This window comes from Hirsutella rhossiliensis, assembly GCF_020360975.1.
Source record: "Hirsutella rhossiliensis strain HR02 chromosome Unknown scaffold00001, whole genome shotgun sequence".
Lineage (NCBI taxonomy): Eukaryota > Fungi > Ascomycota > Sordariomycetes > Hypocreales > Ophiocordycipitaceae > Hirsutella > Hirsutella rhossiliensis.
The window spans coordinates 7,498,343-7,522,789 of record NW_025408667.1 but is presented as its reverse complement, the minus strand read 5'-3'; the positions used below and the strand labels follow the sequence as shown (position 1 = coordinate 7,522,789).

General features: G+C 56.8%; 11 protein-coding genes across 11 annotated transcripts; 5 read left to right on the top strand and 6 right to left on the bottom strand.

Moving 5' to 3' along the window:
• Positions 1 to 645: 645 nt before the first annotated feature.
• Positions 646 to 1,083, bottom strand: HRG_01004 (uncharacterized protein; the record flags this gene model as incomplete). Its single annotated transcript, XM_044859475.1, has 2 exons — positions 646 to 862; positions 989 to 1,083. The coding sequence occupies 2 exons, from the start codon at positions 1,081 to 1,083 to the stop codon at positions 646 to 648; spliced, it is 312 nt and encodes a 103-aa protein (XP_044725875.1).
• A 1,120-nt stretch (positions 1,084 to 2,203) lies between these two features.
• HRG_01003 (uncharacterized protein) lies at positions 2,204 to 3,091 on the bottom strand (the record flags this gene model as incomplete). The annotated part of the gene is made up of 1 exon (XM_044859474.1): positions 2,204 to 3,091. The coding sequence occupies one exon, from the start codon at positions 3,089 to 3,091 to the stop codon at positions 2,204 to 2,206; it is 888 nt and encodes a 295-aa protein (XP_044725874.1).
• Positions 3,092 to 3,901: 810 nt separating this feature from the next.
• HRG_01002 (SET domain-containing protein) lies at positions 3,902 to 5,041 on the bottom strand (the record flags this gene model as incomplete). Its single annotated transcript, XM_044859473.1, has 4 exons — positions 3,902 to 4,368; positions 4,432 to 4,698; positions 4,753 to 4,900; positions 4,997 to 5,041. 4 exons carry the CDS (start codon positions 5,039 to 5,041, stop codon positions 3,902 to 3,904), a joined length of 927 nt encoding a protein of 308 aa, XP_044725873.1.
• A 542-nt stretch (positions 5,042 to 5,583) lies between these two features.
• HRG_01001 (ubiquitin-binding domain-containing protein) lies at positions 5,584 to 6,972 on the top strand (the record flags this gene model as incomplete). Its single annotated transcript, XM_044859472.1, has 4 exons — positions 5,584 to 5,803; positions 6,065 to 6,297; positions 6,346 to 6,786; positions 6,856 to 6,972. The coding sequence occupies 4 exons, from the start codon at positions 5,584 to 5,586 to the stop codon at positions 6,970 to 6,972; spliced, it is 1,011 nt and encodes a 336-aa protein (XP_044725872.1).
• A 647-nt stretch (positions 6,973 to 7,619) lies between these two features.
• On the bottom strand, positions 7,620 to 10,664 carry HRG_01000 (coatomer beta subunit appendage platform domain-containing protein; the record flags this gene model as incomplete). Its single annotated transcript, XM_044859471.1, has 4 exons — positions 7,620 to 7,765; positions 7,832 to 9,827; positions 9,881 to 10,301; positions 10,360 to 10,664. 4 exons carry the CDS (start codon positions 10,662 to 10,664, stop codon positions 7,620 to 7,622), a joined length of 2,868 nt encoding a protein of 955 aa, XP_044725871.1.
• A 741-nt stretch (positions 10,665 to 11,405) lies between these two features.
• On the top strand, positions 11,406 to 12,188 carry HRG_00999 (mago nashi protein; the record flags this gene model as incomplete). Its single annotated transcript, XM_044859470.1, has 6 exons — positions 11,406 to 11,443; positions 11,512 to 11,549; positions 11,617 to 11,712; positions 11,788 to 11,851; positions 11,907 to 11,994; positions 12,048 to 12,188. 6 exons carry the CDS (start codon positions 11,406 to 11,408, stop codon positions 12,186 to 12,188), a joined length of 465 nt encoding a protein of 154 aa, XP_044725870.1.
• A 2,819-nt stretch (positions 12,189 to 15,007) lies between these two features.
• On the top strand, positions 15,008 to 16,312 carry HRG_00998 (vacuolar import and degradation protein; the record flags this gene model as incomplete). Its single annotated transcript, XM_044859469.1, has 5 exons — positions 15,008 to 15,559; positions 15,615 to 15,765; positions 15,830 to 16,068; positions 16,141 to 16,187; positions 16,246 to 16,312. The coding sequence occupies 5 exons, from the start codon at positions 15,008 to 15,010 to the stop codon at positions 16,310 to 16,312; spliced, it is 1,056 nt and encodes a 351-aa protein (XP_044725869.1).
• A 333-nt stretch (positions 16,313 to 16,645) lies between these two features.
• On the bottom strand, positions 16,646 to 18,217 carry HRG_00997 (putative RNA methylase family UPF0020 domain-containing protein; the record flags this gene model as incomplete). Its single annotated transcript, XM_044859468.1, has 4 exons — positions 16,646 to 16,812; positions 16,905 to 17,110; positions 17,192 to 18,039; positions 18,104 to 18,217. The coding sequence occupies 4 exons, from the start codon at positions 18,215 to 18,217 to the stop codon at positions 16,646 to 16,648; spliced, it is 1,335 nt and encodes a 444-aa protein (XP_044725868.1).
• A 498-nt stretch (positions 18,218 to 18,715) lies between these two features.
• HRG_00996 (ribonuclease subunit domain-containing protein) lies at positions 18,716 to 20,131 on the top strand (the record flags this gene model as incomplete). Its single annotated transcript, XM_044859467.1, has 6 exons — positions 18,716 to 18,859; positions 18,955 to 19,099; positions 19,164 to 19,226; positions 19,286 to 19,387; positions 19,451 to 19,579; positions 19,641 to 20,131. The coding sequence occupies 6 exons, from the start codon at positions 18,716 to 18,718 to the stop codon at positions 20,129 to 20,131; spliced, it is 1,074 nt and encodes a 357-aa protein (XP_044725867.1).
• A 4-nt stretch (positions 20,132 to 20,135) lies between these two features.
• Positions 20,136 to 20,795, bottom strand: HRG_00995 (ankyrin repeats (many copies) domain-containing protein; the record flags this gene model as incomplete). Its single annotated transcript, XM_044859466.1, has 1 exon — positions 20,136 to 20,795. The coding sequence occupies one exon, from the start codon at positions 20,793 to 20,795 to the stop codon at positions 20,136 to 20,138; it is 660 nt and encodes a 219-aa protein (XP_044725866.1).
• A 907-nt stretch (positions 20,796 to 21,702) lies between these two features.
• Positions 21,703 to 24,174, top strand: HRG_00994 (fungal tRNA ligase phosphodiesterase domain-containing protein; the record flags this gene model as incomplete). Its single annotated transcript, XM_044859465.1, has 2 exons — positions 21,703 to 23,844; positions 23,926 to 24,174. The coding sequence occupies 2 exons, from the start codon at positions 21,703 to 21,705 to the stop codon at positions 24,172 to 24,174; spliced, it is 2,391 nt and encodes a 796-aa protein (XP_044725865.1).
• Positions 24,175 to 24,447: the final 273 nt, after the last annotated feature.

Sequence of the window (24,447 nt, the reverse complement as noted above, 5' to 3'; positions counted from 1 at the left end):
GTTTCTGTAGCCTGCACGAAGGAGAAGGAAAGGAAGGACTGGGAGTGGTTGGATTAGCGTTGGCGGAAGTGGGAGACGGGGAAACAGCGAGATAAGGGGAGCGTGGGGCCTGGAATGGTGGCGATTGGAGATGCTCACCAGTCACGTAGGCAAGACTGGACGCAGACTTGGCACGAACGACGAACATGTTCCGGACCAGAATGCGCATCGTCTATCAAGCCTGTTGTTACTTGGACAGGCATCAGCTACCAAGAGAAGACGGATGGTTTTCTCGTTACCCGTGTACATGAGGATAGATAGAGAAGGTAGACAAACTCCCTGATGCAATGCAGCCCGTCAATCCCAGTGACGCCCGGCGTGATAATCAGATGAAACCAGGTGCGCCGCAGTTTGAACGCCTTATAATATCGCCCAGAAAGGAACCCCGGCAGCGCAGAGGACGCCTCCTTCTTTGCGCGCATTACCTTTGCTCTCTTCTCCTCTGCGTCAGCTTGTGCCTTTTGCGTCCCACTCTTGCCCCCCCCGGCCCTTTCCTCTGGGAGGTTTGTCGTCGTTTTGTGTGCTTCTTGCCTTGTTTGGCATGTCTGCGTCGAAAGCCTAGTCAAATCTCTCTCTGCTCCGCGCGACTCTGGCCGTGGGCAACGCCTATCGCTCCTTCTTCTCGTAAAACTTGACGGCCTGCTCGAGGGCCTCGAGGTTGGAACGGTCACCGTAGACGTCCATGAGGGCGTCGTTGCGGCGCTGGCGCTCGGCAGCGTCGCGTTCGGCGCGCTCGGCGTCTTGGCTGCGGCGTGCGCCGGCGCGGTCGAGCCACCCCTTGGCGGCGTAGGCAGCGCCCGAGATGGCTGCGACGGAGACGAACCTATGGGGTTGAATGGTTAACGGGCCGGCGGCCGTGGTTCGAGGGCCCGGGTAAGTCAGGCTGGGTGCGGCGGTGATGCCATTGCTCTCTCCGCCCCTCTCCCTCGCTTTGCTTTGACCGACTTACCAGCGATAGGGCATGCGGCGGGAGTTGCGCAGGTGAGGCAGGAAACTAGGGTGTACTCTGGCCGAGGTCGAGAAGCTCCTGGGGGCGCGGAACATTGTCGGCGATGGCGCCGCGGTCCGGTCAAGGCTGGGGCACGCGTAGAGAGAGCGGAGTGCGTGTGTGTGTCTCTCTCTCTTTCGGGTGCGTGGTGGGAACTGATAAGAGCAGGGCCAGAGGAGAAGAGGTTCGCCACGGGGGACCAGAGGGGGAGGAATGGGGGGAGACCTCGGGTCTTATGTCGTGTTTGAGCGGAGTCTGAGGGGGGCCGAGTTACATTCTAGTTTCTACCCACCCGCCTTGGGTAGGCTTGGGCAGGCTTGGGCGAGCAGGCATGATGTGCTTTAAAGTATTTGAAATCGTCCCACTGCCTCCAAAGTGCTGTACTGTACTGTACTGCCCTGCCCTGCACTGTACTGTACAAGCACACGCGCGCCTGGACTCTCGGGGCAGGGGAACCAAGTTGTTAGTATCCGTAGTTACCCCCGCCCGGGCTCCCGAGGTCAACAGCGACCCCTGCGCCCCTCCCCCGCCTCCACAGGGAAAGCGGGGGAGGGGGCGCATATCGGGAGACCATCAGGTGATGATTGTGGCACGGCCACGTTGGATGCAGGTACGTACATTCTCGTCCACCCAAAGGGTGCGTGCTGCAGAGGTACATACAGTACAAAACATGACGCAACGTCAGACGGCCCGAGGCACGCCGATGAAAAGAAGCTACGTAGACTCGTCGAGGCCGCAAGGGCCCCCCTGCTGCCACCGTATGAGCTGGGCTTTGCTTGATTCTCGTACTGTCCCTCTCTACCTCGGTAAATTGTAATTCTTGTGGGTAATGACGATCTTTGGGCGCGCCGCGAACCGTCTTTTTGCCGAGGACAAAGCCTTTCCGTGTAGTCGGTTCGAGTCCATCTAGGGAGAGAGACAAGACCTAAAATCAGACGATACTAACGGACAAGCCCAAGACGGAGGCTAAGCGTTGGGACCGGCAGAAATACCGTGGCCAAATAGATGGACTGGGGAATCTTGTGTATCCTTCCAGAGCAAGGTCATGTGCAGCGTTGAGATGGTGAAATCAATGCAAGCGTATCAAGTTGGCCAGAGGCCGGAAGAGTGTCCATGTTAGTGGCGTTTATGCTCATCCTGGTCGCCATCTGGCTGGACTGACGGTCATCACCAGCCTCAGTCTCGTCGCTCTCCTCCTCCCAGCCATCGCGCCTCTCCCCATCCCCCAATATAGCTCCGCATCTCGCCTTCTTTCCCCTCCGCCGCCTCCTCCTTCGCCTCCTCCTCCAACACCACCGCCGGCCTCTCGTCCAGCCACTCTTGCCACAGCTCGTCACATCGCCGCCCGTCCATCCCCCTTTCCGCCTCGAAGCAGTCCTCCCTGTCCATCAACCACAGATGGAGCAGCAGCGCCGCCAGAAACTCGGCCGCTTCGCCCCCCTGCCCAAACGTCCAGGCCCGGAATCGCCCATCCTGTGAGCGCCGCCACACCTCAACATCCACCACAAACTCCATGGCAGCGTCGTGCAGCCTCCGCTCCCTGCTTGCCTCTCTGCAGTCGGCGTCCGCCTCCTGGTGCACGAGCGACTCGACCTCTGGCATATGCCGCCGGAGCCCCGGCAGAAGCGACATGAGCATCTTCTTCATCCCTTTCTCCGACGGCTGCAGCTGCTGCTTTCTGCACGTCTCCCGGAATTGCCAGAACGCGAATCTTGTAGGTGGTGATGTGGCCAAAGACTCGACCGCCCGATGCTTCGAGCCCCTGCTCCCGCCTAGGCACTCGTCTGGCCACATGCAGCCTACCATTTCATCCGCAAACCTCTGAAACATGTCCTTGGTCGGGATCCCGTTCCGGTTGCTCTCTTTATCTCTCACTGTCCCGCTCATGTCCTCGTAGCGGCAGCTGGGCCGGGAGCATGTCCCGTCACCGCATTTCCTCCACCCAGTGTCCGGTCTGCCCCGTGCCACCTGATGCTCGAAACGCTTCTTGCGTTCTCGTTCTCGACGGAGCAGGAGCCTCCCTCGCGACAGAGACCCTGCGGCTGATTCGGATGGAACACTCATCATGTACGGTCGCACGTTGGCTAATGTATGCAAAATGTGCCAAACCTGGAATCACGATTTGGCCACAACAGCAACGATGGACACTAGAAGGCGGAAAGCCACTTCATAGATGTAGAAAAGCCACTATAAATACTACTATAAATACTACTACAGGGGCGGGCGGAAAATACCTACTACTATAAAGGCGGGCAAGGGCCACTACAAAGACCGCTGTAAAGGCAGGCAAAGGCCACCATAAAGGCAGGCAAAGGCAGGCAAATGCTACTATAAGGCCACTATAATTACTCCTATAAAGGCAGGCAAAGAAAGGCCACTGCAAAGGTCGCTAGACAGGTACTACCTCGGCATGGCTTGCAGAGGCGGCTTATAGAGGCACTGGTACTTGAAATGCAATTTTGGCCAAGTTGCGACTTGGGTTTTGGTACTCTTTGCACACATGAATAGCCAAAGTGCCAAGGGCGGCAGAGTATAACTTGCTGAGCATCTCTGCGGCCGGCCGCTCTCAAAGGGCCTGTCTGGCCCACGTAGATCGGGAGCAGATATGTCGGGAGCAGGTTCTTATCGGGCCAAGTCAATGATTGGAGAGTGCGTGGCGGTTTGCTCTCCAAGCCAAGGCCGAGCCGTTTGCCTTGGCAGTCCACGGCTGCTCGAGATGGCTGCCTTGTGTCACACTTGCCCGGCAATGCTGGCCTGCATCGACAACACCGAGGTCGCAGAAAAGTGTCTCGGGAGGCGTTGCACCTCCTCGGGAAAGCGAGCGGGCCATGGCAATCGATTCCGCCTGTCGCCCTTGGTAGACACCACGGCACCTCACCACAAAAACTTCCTACACTTGGAACTGCCGCAGAGGCATCTCGTCATGTCCTCGAAATTTCCCTCGCGCTCCTCTTCCTCCAACGAAACGCCATCGACATAGTCAAACGTCAGCTCCTCGCCTTTCTGGATATCCTTGATGGCAAAGAGGGCCAGGTCGTGCAGGTGCTTGTCGGCATGATCACCGACGCGAGCAAAAATCCGGAGTTTTGGATCGCAAGAATGGTTGATGAAGCGCGTGGGGCCAGACATGAACTCGCCGTCCACTTCCAGGGGCGGGCCCCGGAGCCGCGGGTCAAGGGATGCCGGATCAGTAAACTTGTCGAGGGCAAAGAGGTAGACGTCTTTGCGCTGCGAGACGGCGGCGGCAGCTCTGCGCCGGTCGGCCTCGGCGGACGTGATGATCTCGCCCAAGTAGCGGTCGACAAACTGTCCCTTCTTGATAGACTCCTGCGTGCGCACACCTGTGAGGCGAGGGCAAGCCTAGGTCAGATGCGATCCAAATCAACGACGAACTGAAAACCTACCCCAGCCTCGGTCCTCGGTCCGAAAAATCTGGAGCGGGATGGTCCGGCCTCGCTCAACAACTCGATTGGGGCAGTCGGCTGAGCATGAGCAGCCCTGGTGGCACTCGTAGAGAGGCAGTTTGGATGGGTGCAGCTTGGATCGCAGCAAGCCAGCCTTGGCGCCGTGTGTATGGTAGGCGTAGGATTTCTGGGGTGGCACGGAGTCGTCTACGCCAGAGTCGTTGACAGCGTCGTTGACACTTTCGTCCTTGTCCTCCTCCTCGAGGTCTGCGAGACACAGACACCCAGTGTACTGGCAGTCGGCGTCGTCAACACACGTACAGCCGCTACGGAAGCACTCCTCGGCAGGCTCCACGCCTCCGCCCAGGACATTGTCGTCGATGAAGCGGAAGCCTTGCGGCAAGATCTCGCTGTCCACCTCGTTGACCACGGTGATGGGAGCGGTCTGGTGAGTGGGAAACGAGCGCAACTGACACCAGTGGCACTCGTATGTAGTATTCTGACATGGGAAAGGGGTCAGCGCCTCTGCTGGCTCGACGCGGGACTGGGTTGTGAGTGAGCTTACCCCTTTGCCGTGGTGGAAAAAGTGTGTTTTGATTGCTTCTTCCATGGCCACTTGACGCCGAGTAGGAAGCAGCCCCAGTGCTGTCAGACAAGCTGAGGCGCTGGAGTCGTTGGATCAATTCAAGCCGGAATCCGCAGAGATTTTTTGCTCCAAAATGTTCAGCGCCAAAATTTGGTCCTTCGCGAGGTTTCTTCACCTGCTGCTCTTTCATGACCTCTGGCTCCACGAAATAATCACAGCCGGCGAGAGGCTGGCCGTCGAGGTTGCCTTGGTCGTGTACCGATGAGTGAGGAGAGGGTATCACCAGCCGACGGTCGTGGTACCTACTTGAGAGTACCTCGCAGGGTAGGTCTCTAGGTACCTTCATAGGTATGTACCTATTTGGACAGGCACCTCAAGATAAGTACCTTAGGTACGTAGGAACCCATGGCATGCTAGCACCTACAGTACCTACCCAAGGTCGGCATCTACCTAGGTAAGTACCCACTCCACCACTGGCACGTGTTTGGCGCCCAACTCCACCATTCATATCCATGCCGGGGCTATCCGTCCTTTGCCAGTTTATTACTCTGCTCTCTCTACAGAGAATGCTTTGCTGCGCCGTCCACAAATCACTTGTCAACCGCGCGCCTCCGCCCCTCGTGCCGTCCTGCCGCCAAACCCCCTCCGACTGCTTCCAGCCCTTTCACGGGCTTCTCCTCCAATCCGACAAGTCGTTCGAAGCCGCCATCCACGGTGCTTTCGCTCCGCCCCGGCTCATCGACGCACGCCTCTCCCAGGTCGCCATCACCACGCCTACTCGGGCTGGTATGGCGTCAATAAACCGCCTCCCATCTGCGCGCCCGCAACGCCGCCTCCTCAACAACACGGTTTCCCTCCCAATCATAAGCCGCCTGAGCTGAGGGACCTTTTTCCCTGCTCAATTATCCAGCCACTCGCCATGGTATGTATCCTGGTCCTTCGTCCCCGACCTCTTGCGCAAGCCGTCTCAGCTTATCTCTCTGTCCTCGCGCCCCCTCCAGGGCTGCTGCTTCTCCAGTTCCGCGGGCCCCAACTCCCCATATCCAGGCGGTGCCCCCAACGCCTCCGCCCGCCATATCAATCCACCACCCTCTCTAAACCAAACCGAGGCCGCCCCGACCGCTGCCAGCCAGGCTTCCTCTCGCCGTCGACGGCGGGACCCTGGTCCTCTTGATCAGCACATCAACAAGCCTTTACGTCGCCACGAGTGGTCCTCAAAGGATCGCCGATGGACTCGCCATGAGCTCGACTCGGAGCGTGCCGACTTCTTCGACACAAGGGTAACTGGCCGTCCCCAAGTATGGCAAACAGTTCACGCTGCCCTCCAGGTCCTGTGGCACCCAACCGCTCCTGACGACTCCAACGACGACGATCTTGACGGCCTCGCCACCGCCCAGTCTATACTCTCGGCCGCCGAAATATCGTTGCCCACTGGCGATCTCGCCAATGGCGTATACGACTCGCTAGGGAACTACTATCAACTCCCCGGCTGGGTCGTCTCCGACCCCAGCAACCTAGCTCAGGATGGTGACGCAAACGCCAAGGGAGACTTGTCGACCCCGGATGAGGATTCTGCCGAAGAGGTCCAAGAGCTAGCCGTCACTGATGCGCAGAAGCGTCGCGAGGAAAAGGGCAAGGCGGTCCTTGATCTACGCGAGCAGATGACTCTACGCGCACGCCTAAGCGAGACCGGCCGTGACGTCCAAGTCAGCATGGGCAAGTCAGATCTAGCACGCAGCGTCGCCAGGAGCATCGCGTTAGAAGCAGCGGTATGCCCTCCCTACCATCTCTATCCGGGAAGCATGCAATGTCGCTGACCACAAACCTCTCGCGCCCAGCTGCCCTCCAACAAGAGGATCCGGCTCGCTTACATGGGCAAGATTCTCAGGGAGAATTCGACACTTGAGGCTCAGGGCTGGCAGGGCGGCCACGTCATCAATGCCTTTGTCTTCTAGCTCTTGTTTTGCCGCACACAGACCGTGTCTCTGCGGCCGCCTTCCCTCGTTGCGCGGTTCCGAGATTCCCCATCATTGATGTTGCGGGCATTTCTCTAATCCCAGTCGTCTCGGCCAGGCTGGATAGCACCTTGTCGGATCAGGCACGACGCATCTGGGTCATAACCATGTTTGTGGAGTTGATGGGCGATTTCACGTCTCTTTTAATATCCCCATTTCCTTACAATATACCCCCCCCCCCCAGCTTTCCCTACTGCTCTACCAAACTGTTCTTGGGACACGGCATTTGCAAATGTATGTACGAATCATATAGCAAGCGACCCGTGCCATCGCCACCTGCGGCATCGGACGCCAGCCTTCATCTCGGCCCAGTCCCGTGATTGTGCCTTGGCCTCATCGCTGCTTCACTTCTTCCATTTTCTACTATGCTAGACACTGATGCCATCTACACGACCCGCCGACAGCAAGAACAGCATCCTGTTCTCGTCCGCCCTGTGAGCTTTTCCCGTGCCAAGTCGACCATGCGCACCCTTTTCTGACTCCCCTTCACCCGCGTCGCGAGAAAAAATCTTCATTGAATTTGGTTGTACGCGCCCCAGTACGGGGCCCATCACTGGAAACGGTCATGAACATTACCACATGACGTCCTACTGCGAGCCAATCTTGTTCAACCCCTTGAGGGAGCCAAGGCTCAGGGCCAAGCCTTGCGACCTGCTCCTGATCCTGACGAAACCCGTGATTGGCCCGTCCTCTCCTTCTTTCTCGATACTCAGGTTGGCGAGCGCGTCCTCGCCTATAAAAAAATGGTCAGCTGCCGACTCACTAAAAAGAAATCTCAAGCTCTTCCCTCTGGACTTACCAAACACACTACGGGCATACAAGTTGGCGCTCAGGAACTGGCAGTCTCCCTTTAGGCTTGCCTCGGGGGTGAGGCAGCTCATGTTGGTACACGCCATCAGCTGATCCAGGAAATTCCGCAGCGACTTGGCCTTGGAGTTGATGTTGACCTTGTTTTCCCACTCAAACTCGGTCCACATGGTACGGAACTGGGTTTCCGTGCAAGTGGCCGGCTGAATGTAATCCATGATGTCGACATGCAAATCGTTCAGGATGACGACATTGGTGTCAGTCGAGTGGGCCCCGTCGTACACCACGTTGCCGAAAATGACACCCGTATCTGTTGACGAGACCTTGATGGTGCACTGGACATTGTGGAAGTCGTGCGCTCCCAGGTTCTGCGTCGTTGGCCGCTCCACGACCTTGAGGTCACCGAGCGTTGCAAACTCGACGGACAGGTTCTGCAAAGTCTCGGTTGTCTGGTTGACAAGGAGCACGTCAAGGACGATGTCGAACTGATGAACCTTGACATACGCTTCGGCGTACACGGGGTCCGAGAAGCCAGTCAACTGGACGACGCGGCTGAGCTTGGACGAAAGGTCCTCGGTGGTCGACTCGCCGCCAGTTGCCCTCTCCAAGTCCACCTCGATCTCGTCAAAACCGTCACCAACGTTCTTCTTGGAGAGCTGTCGGATCTGAACGACATCGTCGACTTGAATGGCCGTCTTCGCCTTCTCGTACGCCTCCTTGGCAGCCCGCTTCTTCTCTTCCACCTGAACCATGGCCCGGAATGCCTTCCTCGTATCGTCCAGCCATACGGTCGCCAGCTCCTTCTTCTCGTTGAAGTTTGCCAGAGAGCGCACGCATGACATGATGCGATCAACAGAGTCTTCGTCAATGGGCGCCTTGACAAACTGAGATTGTCCGACGCGGAGTATAGAGATCATGATGAGCATGGCTTCGGCCCTCAGTGCATTCGTCCGTGCCTTGTCAGCGGAGATCTCAGAATGTCGCATGACCAGCTTCACCAGGGTTGACACCAGGACTGTGGCCAAATAGTAGTCTCCGTCGAGGATCAGCTGTCGCAACGGTGGTTTTTGAGCGGCCTTGACGGCTTCCAACTTGGCGGTAGCCGATGATTGACTAGTGAGCGCCGTTTCGGTGGCATATGTGCCGTCCGCGAGTACCTTGCGTGAGCCGCTTGGCGCCGCCGGCTTCGAACTGCCGTTGACCTGTTCGTCGACTTTGTCGCTGTCGTGTTCCTCCAGTAGCCGCTGCTCCGAGGCGAGGATGGGGATCTCGCCAAGGCTGGCTCGTATCCGCTTCCACGCATCCCGAATGTCTGCCTCGTCCAGGGAATACTCGCCAATGATCCACATGATTCCTCGGTACACCTTGCCTGCGCGAACCTCGCCGAGAGTCGAGACGAGTCGCTCCACGATCGTTTTCCGCAGGGCAGGGAACTTCTCCACGACTTCCTTGACAAAGTTGATGACGTCGACGGCGGAAGCATTGTTGAAGTCTGCGATGAAATCCATCAAGAGATCCACTACGCTCGCAGCTATCTCCGAAAACTTGATGGCGCATTGGTGAATCGAGTGAATGAGAAGCGAGCGATATTCCGTGTTCTTCTCGTATTCTTGATCCACGGTCTTTGAAAGCTCCTTCTTGAGGAGAAGTACCACCTCTTCGACATTTCTGCTCGAAACCATATCCAAGGCGATGCCGAGCGCCTTTCTGCGCACATCAATATCTGTGCTCGACAGTACCCGAAGAATCTCCATGGTCAGGTCGTCTAGAATGCCCTCGTTCTTCTTGCGCAGCTGGTCGACGCGGTCAAGCACGATAAGCTTGACATTGTTGTCTGCCTCTTTGATGCTCAGCTCGATAAACTTCGCGGCGGCAGCCTTGACGGCGACTGGGTTATTGGTAAGGGCAGTCAGGGATGAGGCGGCTTCGTAGACCACGGTTGACGCCCCAGCATCCAACAAGTCGAAGATTAATCTCAAGTAGCGGGCCTTGTCCTGTTAGCGGTGACGTGCTTGGCTTTCGAACCGAGTCCTGGACGTACCTTGTTTTGCGAGTTTTGGACCGCATCCTTGCGGATGAACTCGAGCTCTACTAGCTGCAGCAGTTCCTCGGCGTTTGTGATGCCCTCGAAGACGGAGCTCAGATATGAAAGCGCGGCATCGTGGTTGATGCTGGCCAGTGCTGCGAACGCATTTCTTTTGCATGTAGCATCAGTTTCTCCATCGAGAAAGTTGGAGATGAGTTCGGCCGCATCGGGGATGAGGGACGGTGAGTGAGAGTAGATTGACGACACGGCAAAAACAGCGTTCTTTCGAACGTATGCGTGCCGGTGCTCAAGACACGAACGCGCCGAGGATAGAAGTGGCTCAATCAGCTCTGGCTCGCGTAGTTTGCAGAGGAACCTCAACGTATTTCCTCGAATGTACTCATTGGCATGTTGAAGATCGTTCCGGATGCCATTGCTAGAGGCGACGCATGTTCGGTCAGCCTGTGTCGCCTTGCGGAAGCAGGGCTGCCTACCAGACCAAGATCATCTCCTGCTTCAACTTGCCGCTGGAGTCGAGCTTGGGGCAGATCTCGTAGTAGAAGTATAGGAGCTTTTTGAGAGCCTTGTGTTTGGAGGGCATGACGAATCGAATGATGTGCATGAGCAGGGTAGGCATCGGATCGCCATTGAGCATGATGGTCAAGATGCGCTTCATGGTTTCGACCTTGGTGTCGTCGGTACCCTTCTCCAGCTGGGTGCGCAGGTCGGGGACCGAGGGCACGTCGGCCGCATTGTCCTGATGGACCAGGCTGTAGGCATTCTCAAGGAAGCCAGACATGGCGGCGGTTGGTTATCGCAGCGCTGTTTCGGCAATCGTTGGATGTGGAATCACGACCGTAGGATGGGAGAGGGGCTCAAGGGCTCGGCGACTCGGGAGCTGCGAGAGTGCCAGGATGCAGAGGACTGAGTGGGTTGGCTGGCTCGACAGTCCCGTCCGTTGTCGAAACACCAGTTCCAGGGCCGGAGTCGCCAGGGCGTGCCGAGTTTATAGAAGCCAGCTCTTCACTTGGACAATGGCCAACTTTCCGGAGATGCAATGGCTGGCCCGACAGCTAGAAACAGGTGGCACGAACGACTTGGCAACCTGGCGTGTCACGTGGAAGGTACCGTACAGCGGACCCTTGGCGACTCCTTTCCCATTCGGCCTGCTACAAGTGGGGAGCAAAGATTCTGCCAATTAGCATCTCCCTTTACGCCTATATTAGGAGTGTTCATCCTTCTGTTCTTGTTGTATAGTTGTTTAAATCGAGTTGAGAGTCTAAATCACTCACCAGTTATGTGCTTCTCATATGTGCCTACGCTAGATAGGAGGCTTCTAGGAGCATGGCAGCTGGACTGATGAAATGAATGCCCGCCAGGCTTGCTTGTACTGTACCGGGTTACTAAGCGGGAGGGTCTCTGAGTGAAAAGACCAGGCGCCACGCTTAGGTAAGGGATTTTCCTCATCCTCCCACCTCCTTGTGTGCAAGGCCTGGCTGGCTGCACTCGTTTGTTTCAAGCTCGACGATCCACAGCCGCCATGTCTTCGTCCTACGAGCCGTTCTATCTTCGATACTAGTGAGTTGTTGCCGTGCCTGACGCTGTGCTCGTCGTCATCAACATGCTCACCGGAGAACCACATGCAGTTCGGGGCACATGGGTCGCTTTGGCCATGAGTTCCTGGGTATGAGCCTCCCCATGAGCCACTGCATCTGCGGCGACGGCCTTGATCCTAACTTGAAAAATCGCAGAATTTGACTTTAGGGCCGTGGGCGACGGCCGCAGTGCTGTGACGCGATACGCAAACAACTCCAACTATCGCAACGACAGTCTCATTCGCAAAGAGAGTAAGTATGACGCCAAGGTCGCGCGTCTTGAGGAGGGCGCGTGGATGCGCTGACCGTCGTCGACTTCTGAAACAGTGTGTGTCAGTTCGGTCATTGTCGACGAAATAAAGCGTATTGTCAAGACGAGTGAGATCGTCAAGTGAGTCGGACAGCCTTGGTTCTCTGGTCTACTACATGCTCTGACAGCGCGACAGGGAAGATGACTCGAAATGGCCACAGAAGAACAAGGACGGTCGTCAAGAACTCGAGATTCGAATGGGCAACGAGCACATCTCCTTCGAGGTTCGTGTCGAGTGCGCTTTTCTCCGGTCGTAACCGGCGCTCACAACTCGCAGACGGCCAAAATCGGCTCGCTGGTCGACGTCACTGAATCTGCCGACCCCGAGGGCCTCCGCGTCTTCTACTATCTCGCCCAGGACCTCAAGGCGTTGGTTTTTAGCTTGATTGCTCTTCACTTCAAGATCAAGCCTATTTGAGTAGTATGGGGAAATAGGCTATTTTCCTGCACAGCCTTGGATGATAACGGCTCAATGACACCACCTACGACAATCGTTCAGTTTTCTGCCAAGCTTTGGCTAGGAACTCGCCGTCAAACGGGGCCTGGGCTCACGTGTGCAATCAACCACTGGCGAGAAATGACAGGATCATGGTTCCGGAAAAGCGTTGGAAGCGGCTGTCCCGTCTCGATCATCGAGGATGTATGTGCAAAGGGCGTGGGGCAGGAAATACTGCTCACAGGAGTACTTCGTGTGTGAATCGCATCGATAGATGTCCGTCTAGATCCTGGACGTTGACGAATGACGCCTAACACATCGGCTGCGCCAATGCACTGACGGTCGGTGCTTTGTCTGCTGACCCGGCGGCCTCGCCTTTCTGTGACCGTGTAACTTACCTCTGTCACGGCCACTCACAGCTTGTGTGACGAGGGTTCATCATGGAATTCGTTGGCTTCGTGCCCAACCATGGATAATTGAGGCCCGAGCTGCTCGGGAAGATGCCCCGATGACCCAAGGGGTGCTGGACCTGCCGGGAAATATAAAAGGGTACGGTCGGGGTGCGTAGGAGGGGAGCTGGTTAGGAGCACGTGTAAGTTACGGATACCTTCAGAAGCAGCTGGGTGCCCAATTGGTCGCCCAAACGCACATCAGGGACCACGGAAAAGACGGGGGGGGGGCAAGGACGGCTTCAAATACACCTTATCCCCCAGTGCCGAGACCAGCTTGTCAACAGCCGGTGGGAGAGCAGTGCTGACACGCCGACGCAGGGGCCTCCCAGCGCTCGGGAGGTCTGGGGTAGGTTTGCGCATCCAGAATGGAGGGTATTGCTCGCCACAGTCCGCAAGCGCGGGTTTGATAGCCTGTGCAGTACGACTGTCTTCGCCACGCACGCCGCTTCAACGACTGAAAGAAAGCCGGGGTCTTGCCCGTACAGGACCCGAGGCAAGGTTGGTCCCTCTGTTTCTGCTCGTTGGAAAATCAGAGTGGGCGACTCGGCGGGGCGAGTATCACGATCGCGGTCTCGCAATGCCGATGCATCATCGGTCGTTGCCTCACCTCGTCGTCAATTGCTGCTCCGTAGCGCCTTTTCGACCTGGCCGGTAGGTCTCTTAATTACTAGGCACTTAGTTCTCGAGAGGGTTGCTGATGCCACAGTTGACCCGGCACCACTGTCAGCAAAGATCGTGTACTTGACAGACACTTAGGTACCTACCTTAGCTACCTAGGTAGATAGGTACCCATGCGGGTGTGTGTTTTAGACAGGGGGTGTGACAGCCAATAGCGGCGTAAAAACAGCTCTTAGGTGAAGCCTTTTAGGTACAAGTACTCAGAGTCACGACAGCTATCCATTACAGTAGAGAAGACTGCTACAGCAGTTGCGTCCTTTGAGATGTCACTTAGCAGAATACGAGAAAGGTATTCTCCAGTAAACCCCCATCACCGGCTTCAGGAGCTGCTAGCAGTCTTTTTCATCTTTCGGCGGTCTCTGCCACCTGCTGGAGCCTTGGAAAGCTGTTACCCACGTAACGGAAGGCGCGCTCTCTCTTGCCCTCTCCTACTAAGCAACGCAATCGCCCTTATAGAGTATAAACGTAGCTGCTCTTTCAATGTAGAGACTGTTTGGCCGAACAGCAGTGCCCCCTGTGTCTGTGACCCCCATGGGCGTCGGTCCGATACGTATATGTGTGTAACTTTTGCCTTGTTCCCTGTCGTTTGTGCCTCGTTCCTCGTGCATCGTAGCCTGCCTCCTCGGCGTGCCATGTATCACGTGATCCAGGCGCCTCGTAGCACTAGGGCGCTTATCCTTTTTCCCTCCCGCACGGAGTACCTACGGGAAGTCGCAATAGCTGACGACAGGAAAAATCCTTTGCCAGGGAAAAATAGCCAGCCTGAAAAGGCTTTTCCCCCCCTTGTCCACAGGCGGGACAAGGCGGAGGCTACCGCCACCCCAGCAGCTCTCACACCCCCTGTCCAAAAACCCCACTCGCGCGTAGGTACCTGGATAGGTATTAAGTACTTCGTACAGTACAGTACTGCACTACTCCGTACAGTAAGGTAGATAGAATTAGTGCCTGGGCTTGCTTAGCAGCTTACCTAGGTACCTAGGTGCCCACAGTAAGGGTGCCCGGAGAGTCCTCGGCTACCCTTGCCTGTCCTGGTCCCTCCGGGTACGGAAGGTACTGTACATAAGTACATACGTACACCGGTGGTGTCGAGGCATGTGGGTACAGTGAAGGTTGCGTTCGGTACGACACTGTACGGCCTCGCTCGTCCTGCAACAAAAGCGCCTCGACTGACTTGCACCGCATCTCCTGCTGTCAGCCAGCCCTCCCAAGGGTTGACATAACCGATTCCGCCAAACGCCTCGTCGCTCTCCTGTCGCCGCCAACCCACGCCTTACCATTTCCCGCTGGCTCGCCCATCTCGCCCATTCTTCATTTTTGTCTTCCCGCGCCCGCGCCCGGTAACTGGCCGCAAAACCATCCGCTCACTCCCTGGCCATGCGCTGAACGGCTGGCTTTCATGACATTGCCAACGTTCGACGGCACCTCTGGGTGATATTCGGTCTCGTCGACAGCCCTCTCCAAGTATCCGTATCCATCCCTGTCGCCCAACCGGTGACGCTCCCGCTCGGCTGGCGGCGCCTGCGCGCAACAACTGTCGAACCAAGACGCCCAAGCCTTCGGCCGGCCTTTGGTCACAACAGCCGCCGCGTAACCCGCCGACGGTGCAACATTTCCTTTGCTCAAGGCAATCCCGCACGATCCTACCGCACCCTCGTCCCCCTTCCGACGACGATGCCGACTCCTTCTTCAGACCAACCGCCCGATCCCTCGTCGCCACCTCCCTTTACCTTCTCGACGTGCCCCGACGACGTGCAGTATCCTCCCCGCTCACCTCACCAGGCCACCGCCACATCACAGCAGCCTGATAGCATTGAGGTGCGACCCGACTCATCACTCGACGGGCCGTCGCCACCGGCTTTCGAATCTCATGCCGACCGAGGGGAACATGTTGCTAGCCACGAGGCTCGCGTCCTAGGCTACCAACCATCGTCCCCCGAGCCATCCTCGAGAGCCACGACCGTTTCTCCTGGCCCGCAATCCACTGCCACGGAAATCACTTCCCCGGTGCCGAGCGGGCCAGACAATGATATAGCCAAGGCCTGCGAATCCGGGCCTGATGGACCTGTCAGCCAAACCATGTCGACCGCGTCAAGGCGCTCACCCGGCGGGACTTCGACTTCTTCCCTCGCTCGGGACATGGATCCTCAGGACTTGCTCATGTACGATGACGGGGATGACCTCTTTAGCTCCACCTCTATGGGAATGGATTTTTCCAGTATGCGGGTAAGCGCACATCGTCATGTTCGGACTGCCGGTTTTGTGAGCTGACCGCGGACAGACCATCCCAATATCACCGTCGTCATATCTCCGCCCCGGCAGCAGATTTCATGGAACGCAGCAATCCGAGCGGCAGGTGTACGATGTTCAGGTAGAAATCAAGCACGTCGATATGCGCGAATCGTTTCTTTGCGGCTATCTGCGTATCCAAGGTGGGTAGACAAGTTCCGCGAAGAGGCAACGAATACATGGGCTCACGCTCCCCTTCGCCTATAGGCCTTACCGAAGATCATCCAACCCTCACGACGTACTTTGAGGGCGAAATCATTGGATCAAAGTACGGGTTCGTCACTCAGCACGAGGACTGGGGCGCGAGCTTGAAAACGGACATGAATCACTGGAGCAAGTTTGGTGCGTTCCGGCCTTTCCAGAAGCATGTTCGCAAGGGCCCGGTCGTCATACAGGATGTCGCCCAGAAAGAAAACATCTTCATGCGATGGAAGGAGCACTTCCTGGTGCCCGACCACCGCGTGCGAACCATAACGGGAGCCAGCTTCGAGGGCTTTTATTACATTTGTTTCAACCAGATGAAGGGAGAGGTGAACGGGATCTACTTCCACTCCAAAAGCGAAAAGTAAGCATGCCTGATCCGCAGCAGTGGCCACTTGTTGAAGCTTATTGGCGGACTCTAGGTTCCAGCAGCTGGAGTTAAAGCACGTCCCGGACCGTGGATGTTTCAGCGCTACGGAGTTTCGGTAACGATTTAGCACTTGACAAAGTGATGGATACCTTGATTTAGCGACAGGGGGGATATGCGATTGGAATGGTATATGAAAGGATGTTATGGGAGCTTGGGACATGAATCTGGCAATGCCCAAGGCGGCACGCCGCTTGTCCATAATGACATCTTCGTAAGCAACGGGACACAGCATAGATGACACCAACTATGTTTCTGGGTTGGCATGGGGCCGGGTTGGTGTCGAAGCAAGAAAAGGACATTTGTTACGTCTACCGACGCGCAGGCTCATACTGAAAGCACGACACACAGGCTTGGGCAAGGAGACGAGATGGTGGCTGGGTCAGCTTCTCATGCTAGTCTTTTGTCTCGAACTTATGAAAGTACCCGCGGCGAAATGGATTCAGTTCGTCTGCCGTTGTGCCCACATGCTGGACGCTTTTTTGTGCCTCGTAAGCCTCGAGCAAAGACTGCGAGACTTGGTCATCTGGAATGCGCCGATATGTGATGAGACGCCTCGACCCTGACGAACTAGTTAGCACATGTTTGGGCCCGCTCGTAGGGGGGATGCATGCAGCATTCAACCCGCGGAAACCGAGCACGGGATCGCCTCACATTTGTTGAAGACCTGGACACAGACCACCACAAGCTCGAGGCATGGGTGCGATGGCACTGTCATCTCCTGGTCTTCGTCGTTGGCGGTGGGCATCCAGAAGGAAAGCCTTCCGTTGTCCACGAGGGTCTGGGCCGAGAATTCAAGGATATCGCTGAGCATGGCCAGAAAACTATAGGGCTTCTTTGGCGGCACGAAATCGGGAAGTCTTTGCAGAGGTCAGGCTCTCGACGTGTTTTCAAAGCACTCTCAGGCAAGGGGGGAAGCAAGGATGAGGGACAATACACACCCTGCCTTTTTCATTCCTTGTTCGATGACCCAAGGGGTCTTCTCCGGGTCCCTGACACCAAGCACCCTCAGCCCTTCACGCACGCCATAGGGCGGATCGCACACGATGCCATCCCATATCTTTCTCCCCTTCTTTACGGGCGTGTTCGTCAAGTCCGCTGCGAACATGTCGCCTAGGCATCTGCCGAGGCCGTACTGCTCAAAGTTGCCCCGTAGACTCTTGCGCTGCCCGTCACCACGGATGCTCCGGCCATCAATGTCACTCCCCCATCCGACGGCGCCAAAGTGCGCGCAGGCTATGGGGAAAGAGCCTGTGCCGACAAAGGGGTCGTAGAAGAGCTTGCCTGGCGCGGCGAGTGCAATGTTGGCCGTCACCAGGGACAGCTCCGAGTCCATGCTGGTGGTGGAGATGTAGCCTCTTTTTTTGAGGTCAAACTTGAGGATGACGTCGCGCGATGAACTCGCGACGAGTCGCCCGAGATACATCATGTCTGGATTTTCAACGCCGAGGGGCACGCTGTTGAAAGGCCAGAGCTCAAATACGGTGAAGACATTGTCCGGGCGGGACATGGAGATGGGGCCTTCGAAGGGGAGGAACCGGAACGAGTTGATGATGGATAGCCTTTGGCCGTCGGAGCGCGTCCCCTGGTATGAGTCGATGGCAAACTTGAACGACAGGCCTTTGAACCGAGCCCATGTCTGGCTTGTCCGCTCCTTGACAGACCGATGAAGCTCGTCCAAGGTGGCGCCGGAACCCCAGAGCTCATGGATTGACTGTGCCAGAACAGACCGTCTAATCAACTTTTGAGCGGCCTCGAGAGATGGGAGCCGGACGAGGCACAAGGGCGACTGCGGCCGGTCAGAGTTGCGCTCCCGGGGACGTTGCCTCAGGGGTGGTGGTGAGCAGACTCGCCTCGAGGCTGTACTTAACGACTGCCAAATCGACGCCCTCGACAACGGCCAGGGCCTCAATCTCGGCCAGCCGAAACGACTCGTGCGTTTGGGCAAATTTGACGATAAAGTCCATGGCTGACCAAGACTTTGCTGTGCGGCTGAGAGCGCTCGTCGACCTACACTTGCACGAGCCCTCTTTTGGGTGGTGTGGCTGCCAATGTTAAGGCATTTCTGCAAAGTTCGGGAGCTTGCGACAACAGGGACTTGGTCATGCCTTGCTTGCACCTTGGCTGCTGGCCTGAGAGGTGTTGTCGTTTTCCAGCCTGCCAGAGCTGGGAGATTGTGGCGTTGTTTGGTTAGTCAGGTCGTGAAGTCCGAGTCCACTTCGACGTGTGCGAAATTTCACCGACAAGCATCCGCGCCCTCGCAACGCCCTTCTCCTCTACGCTGGCCTGGGTCGATTATTTTTGCACGAGTTTTTGGATCAGTTCACCCATCACAGCCTACGATACAGCAATAGACCAGCGTTGCGCAACGCCGTTGTGGACTTCGCCTGCGAAGCCTGACACTGACCAGCCAGTTGGTCCTCACCCCTACTCAGACCTCTCATCTTAGAGAGGCTCAGCCGGCCATGTTTCCCCAGCCGTCCCCGTCCATCTACCAGTCGTCCGCGTGCTTCGTCACGTACGGCACAATGGGCCATGTTGACCGTAAACAACTGCCACAAAGGGGCAACCCGTGGACGGCGATTGCTGCCCAAGATTTCATCCACAAGGTATACTAAATCTACGACAATCTTATGCTTTCCCGCGGTAGACTCGTCGGGCTCCGTTTTGCAATTCAAACGGCAAGCTAGGCTAACTGTGAAAGGTCGATTTGATTGCTCCTCAAGAGTTTTTCTCTGTTCTATACGAGAAGCTCGTCGAGCAGCGTCAACAACCAGTGTACGCCCGCGTTACCATGACGCTGGGCCAGCTTCTGGAGGCCAACTTTCTCACCGAGTGCATCAAGGAAGGCATGAAGATCCCTGACGGCGTGCCCTTGCACACGACAATGACTTGCTGACGCGGTCGACACAGGAGACGCCTTGATGCTTTCGGAGGGTAGGACAACAACGGATAACGTGTTTGCGCTGCACAAAGGTACCCAGCTAGACACGAAGAGCGCATCGTTGACGAGCGACTGAACCTCCATGGCCTAGGTGTGCTGAAAATGTATCTCGACAAGGAGACATACGAGCGTGCCGGGCTTACAGGAAAGCCTCACGGCCCCAAAGGCAACCGAGGACTCAAACCCAGTTGGGGTAGGATTTTCTTCCGGATATCACAGCGTTCCACTCTTCGTTTTCTAACTGGTTCTTGCAAAGTTGTCTCATACGACCTCATGAGCCCGGCAATGATGATCGGCAAGAAGGGATTCGACAGGCTAGTATATGCCTGCCAAAGCGTCCTTAACACGCCGCTGACATGGCTCTACTGCAACGCTGACCCATCAAGTGCGTCATATCCCGCCGCCCCTTCTGCCCTCACGCTGAAACCTGACTGCTTGTTTGACAGCATCTGGTCTCGACCCACTGGAGAGATACAAGCCCACATATCACACTGTAGCGCCGGCCGTCGTGCAGAAACGACAAGTCCCCCAGGTCGAGCTCGGTGTACCGGCTTCGATCCTGGCCGAGGAGGATCGTTCAGGCCTAGAGGAAACGGCAACCGAATTGTACGAGTGGCTGTCGCTTCATCGCCTGCAAAGTCCACGGGCCACTCTCGGCGACGCCGTGGACCCGTTTCTCTCACGATATAGCATACCGTGCAGCAAGGGCGGTCAAGCTCAGATCTGTCTGCTCAATTGGCATGGGTTCCTCGGCGCGAGTTGGCTTCGCGATCTCATCACGGATGCCCTTGAGACATGCCCGCCGCACCTCTGGGTTTCAATTAGCGCCACTGGTTTCCCGCGTAGTGTTCCCGGGAACGCCAACGACCTCACGCTGTTGCGTGCATCTGGAACGGCCAACGAATATCTCATGTGGGAGGCAAAGGGGTCCGACTGATGACTCAAGCGCGCTTGGAACGAACATTGCGCTCCTCGCCCAGGCCTTGGTCCATCAGGGCGTCCTCAACCAGCTTGCGCAGATCAGATTGCCCCTGCGGGGTGTTGAAGTCGTCTCTCTGGGCGAGCTCCTCAATGCGTCGGCGAAACTCTGGATCGACTTCGGTAGGAATATCTACCGTCTGATCCAGGGTACCCAGGGTGAAATCCATGCCCTCAATCGGCGGAGGGTTCATGATGTCAGGAACAGCGGTGGTGGCCACCGGCTCGCCAGCCTCGATGGTCGAGGATCCGAGTCCTGTGAGATAGGCTGCGACGGCCGGAAAGTCACCCTCAGCTTCGATTTTTCCGGCTGCCGTCAATCCTTCTGAGCTCCTGTGACGGACGTCTGCGGACAATTCCTCCACTAGAACTCTCGCAGCGCCCACCGTCTCGACGACGAAGAGGGCAGTTTCGTTATCCTCGTCCACGATATTGATGTTGACGTGGAACTCGTGCACCAGAGCTCGGAGCAGGTCGAGGTGGTTGTAGCTGGCGGCGGCGTGGACAAGAGAGTAGCCATGCTCATCTTGAGCAGAGGCCAGCGCGGGGTTGTCGCGAAGGAGGGGTAGCAGCTCAGGGCTGTTGTCGGCGGCAAGGAGAAACGGATTTTGATTATGAGCCATGGCGTGATGAAGAGCGCAGAGCTGGGGGTGAATCGAGACTGCCTTGCAGCACAGCACCGAGTTGGTTCACCGAATGAGGAATCGGGCAAGAAAAAAAAAGGCTTGATGGAGCACTGGCGAGGAGTAATCGGTGCGGAGCCGCTACCAGAGCACCCTACGTACTGTAATTAGGCGCCTCAGGGTGCTTGTTGATGACTCACAAGCCAGACCTAGAGCAACTGGCATAAAGGCGCCGGGCGTGCTCTGGTGACGCTCTTCTGAGCGCAACAAAAAAAAAATTCCAGGTCCGGGGCCTAGCACTGGACTACCAGTGGGTCAAGGCGAATCTGTGACAGTGACAGGCTGAGCTGGGCTGTCTCCAGAGGCGTCCCGGTGCTCCTTCGAGGAAACAACGCGTGAACGGTGCGAGCCGAGTGCGCTGCCTCCTCTCACCTGCCTAGCTACCTACCTATCCTCTGGTCCCTTCCTGCTCGTCCACAGATTCTCAAGCCGTCTCACCAACGCCTTCACAGTGTTTCTCGTCTGCGCGGCGTCTTGAAATCAGCTCGAGGTAGGTGACCGTGGCTTCCATCCGCCTATCTGACTCGCGGCTCTCGCCATAAACATACAGGGCCGGCGAAGGCCTTCGAGCTTGTCCTTCTTATAAAATACCTTTTCTGACAAGACAGCACGTCTAGGAGCTGCTTCCGTCAGATATCTCGCAAGCAAAGAGCAATCCACCGCTAAATAAATTAGAAGGAGGAACTATCGAGGCCCAGGCCCCCCTGCTAGGCTCATGAGCATTGCCTCGACAGCTTGCCGCAGGCTGCCAGTCTTTACGAATTCTGCAACGCACCGTCACCCCCCAGCTGCTTTCTCTCTCTGGTCACCATCTCCTCTTTTGCCATCGCGGCTTGCCACTCGAAGCATGGCGTCATCCGCCCCCTATGCCCCTCAGGACGCCAAGGAGGTCGCCCGTGTGTTGGATGCCCTAGAGTCGGCCCGCAAGGAGAAGCGTCGCGGCGGCTTCTCGGTCAAGAAGACGACCTTTGACGTCAAGTCGTCTCGGGATGGCATCCAGGTCGACTCGTGGAGACTCCAGGACTGGGACTACAAGCGGCCTGGCTTGCCAACCTACGCCCGCGGCCTCTTCACCACCAAGACACGCAACGGGACGCCCGAAATCGTTGTCAGGGGCTATGACAAGTTCTTCAACGTGGGCGAGGTCAACGATACCAAGTGGGACAACGTCATTGCCAAGACGCAGCCGCCCTACGAGCTGACCCTCAAAGAGAACGGTTGCATCATCTTCATCTCCGGGCTCGAGGACGAGACTCTGCTCGTGTGCAGCAAGCACTCGACTGGCGACCGCGCCGATGCCGACGTCAGCCATGCCAGTGCAGGCGAGATCCGCTTGGAGAAACAGCTGGCCGCTATCGGCAAGACCAAGGCCGACTTCGCCCGCGAACTACGCCGGCGCAACGCAACCGCCGTTGCCGAGCTCTGCGATGACTCCTTTGAGGAGCATATCTTGGCCTACGGCCCAGAAAAGGCTGGCTTGTACCTCCACGGTGTCAATCTCAACCTGCCAAGCTTCAGCACCTACCCGAGCGTCGCCGTGCAAGAGTTTGCCGGCCAGTGGGGCTTCCACAAGATAGGACTCATCACCATGGATGACTTGCTCCAAGTCAAGGCCTTCCTTGAAGAGGCGGCCCAGACCGGAGCTCATGGTGGCCGGGACGTTGAAGGCTTCGTCATTCGCTGCAGAAAGAGCCTCGATCCGGCCACACACCCTTACCAAGATTGGTTCTTCAAGTTCAAGTTTGAAGAACCGTATCTCATGTATCGGCAGTGGCGTGAATGCACCAAGGCCCTCATCTCCGGCAAGCACCCGAAGTTCAAAAAGCACGCCAAGATTACGGGAGAATACCTCACGTACGCCCGCAAGCGTCTGGCTGCCGACAAAAACCTTGGCAGGTTATACAACCAGAACCACGGCATCATTGCCCTGCGCGACGACTTTCTCAAGTTTAAAAACTTGAATGGTTCCGACGCCGCCAACATGGACGAGCTGGAGCCAGTCGCCATGACGGAGGTCACTGGAAACGTCATTCTGTGCCCCATTGCGACCATTGGATGCGGGAAGACAACCCTTGCCCTGGCTCTGACCCATCTCTTTGGATGGGGGCACATCCAGAACGACAACATTTCTGGCAAGGGGCGCGCGCCTCGATTCACCAGGGCTGTTCTGGACCAGCTCGAGCAGCATCCTGCTGTGTTTGCAGACCGGAACAACGCGCAGCGACATGAGAGGAAGCAACTCATTCCCGACGTGAGACTCCAAAACGCCTCGGCAAAGCTCGTGTGTCTCAACTTTCAGCATGACGAGGACTCCATAGACGAGATTCGACGCGTCACCCAGGAGAGGGTTGTCGCTCGTGGCGACAACCACCAAACGATTCGCGCTGCCACGGACAGAGAAAGGTTTTTGGGCGTCATGGAGGGCTTCATTGGCAGGTTTGAGCCTTGCAATCCCCACGTCCAGCCGGACAGCGACTTCGACGTTGTGATAGACCTGGATCCCACGGCCGGCAGCCGCGTCAATCTCGAAACTGTAGTCACGCGGCTTCACCAGTATTTTCCGAACCTGGTCAAGGAAGTGCCGTCTCCCGAACGGCTCGATGCTGCCATTGACGGAGCCATTGCGTACCAGCCGACCTTCAGGCACGAGATCCCCATTCGAGCAAATGGGCGCAAAAACGAGACCCAGCAGTCACAGGAACCACAGAAGAAGAAGAAGAAGCCCTTGGAGTATATGTCTGTAGAGGTTCCGAGCCATTCCGTCAACGCAGCACTCGAGCAGGCCTTTCGTGGCACAGACTCGCAGACATCCCGCTTCTACAAGCAGCTGCAGCAAACACGGAGAGTTCAGCACAAGTTTCACGTTACCCTCATGCATCGTGCAGCCTCGAAGGAGCATCCCGAGCTTTGGCAGCGGTATGCGCAACTCCACCAGGCCGTCGGCGGGACCGAAGATTTGCTTGGCAGCTGTGAACTGATGCTCGAACGGGTGCGTACCAGCCGTTACTGTTGTTCACTTTAGTGTTTTGGCTACAGCGCTAACAGGATTGATTTCTTCCACTCCGCTTAGGTTGTGTTTGATGATCGCATCATGGCCATTGTAGTCCGTCTTATCGACCAGGAAGGAAAGTGGGAGTGTGTGAACCGGGTTGCTCATGTGACTGTCGGGACACGGGACAACTCGGTGAAACCCAAAGAGAGCAATGATTTGCTGGCCAAGTGGCTGATGGAGGGCGTTTCAGAGGGCGGGATTGGCGAGGTGGTCTTCCGGAACAATCCAACTGTCAAGGGGGATGTCAGAGGTGTACTGGCAAGGTAAGACAGAGGCATTTAAAGGGGTGTTCGGGACGGAACGGCGGGCAGCATTCGCTAAACACAGCTATGGGAAATTAGATGAATAAGTAGAATTTCTCCCGGGAAGCCAGACGATCGCCGTGGCTTTGCAGTCCACAAGCCCGCCATAAGGCGTCCGGGTTCCATTAAGGAGCCCGAGTTGTTTCGATTGCGTGCCACTACTATGTAACTTATCTGGCGTAACACAAGGCCGGTAGACAGCGGTGGCCAAGATGGCTGGCTAGGTAGTGTAATGAGA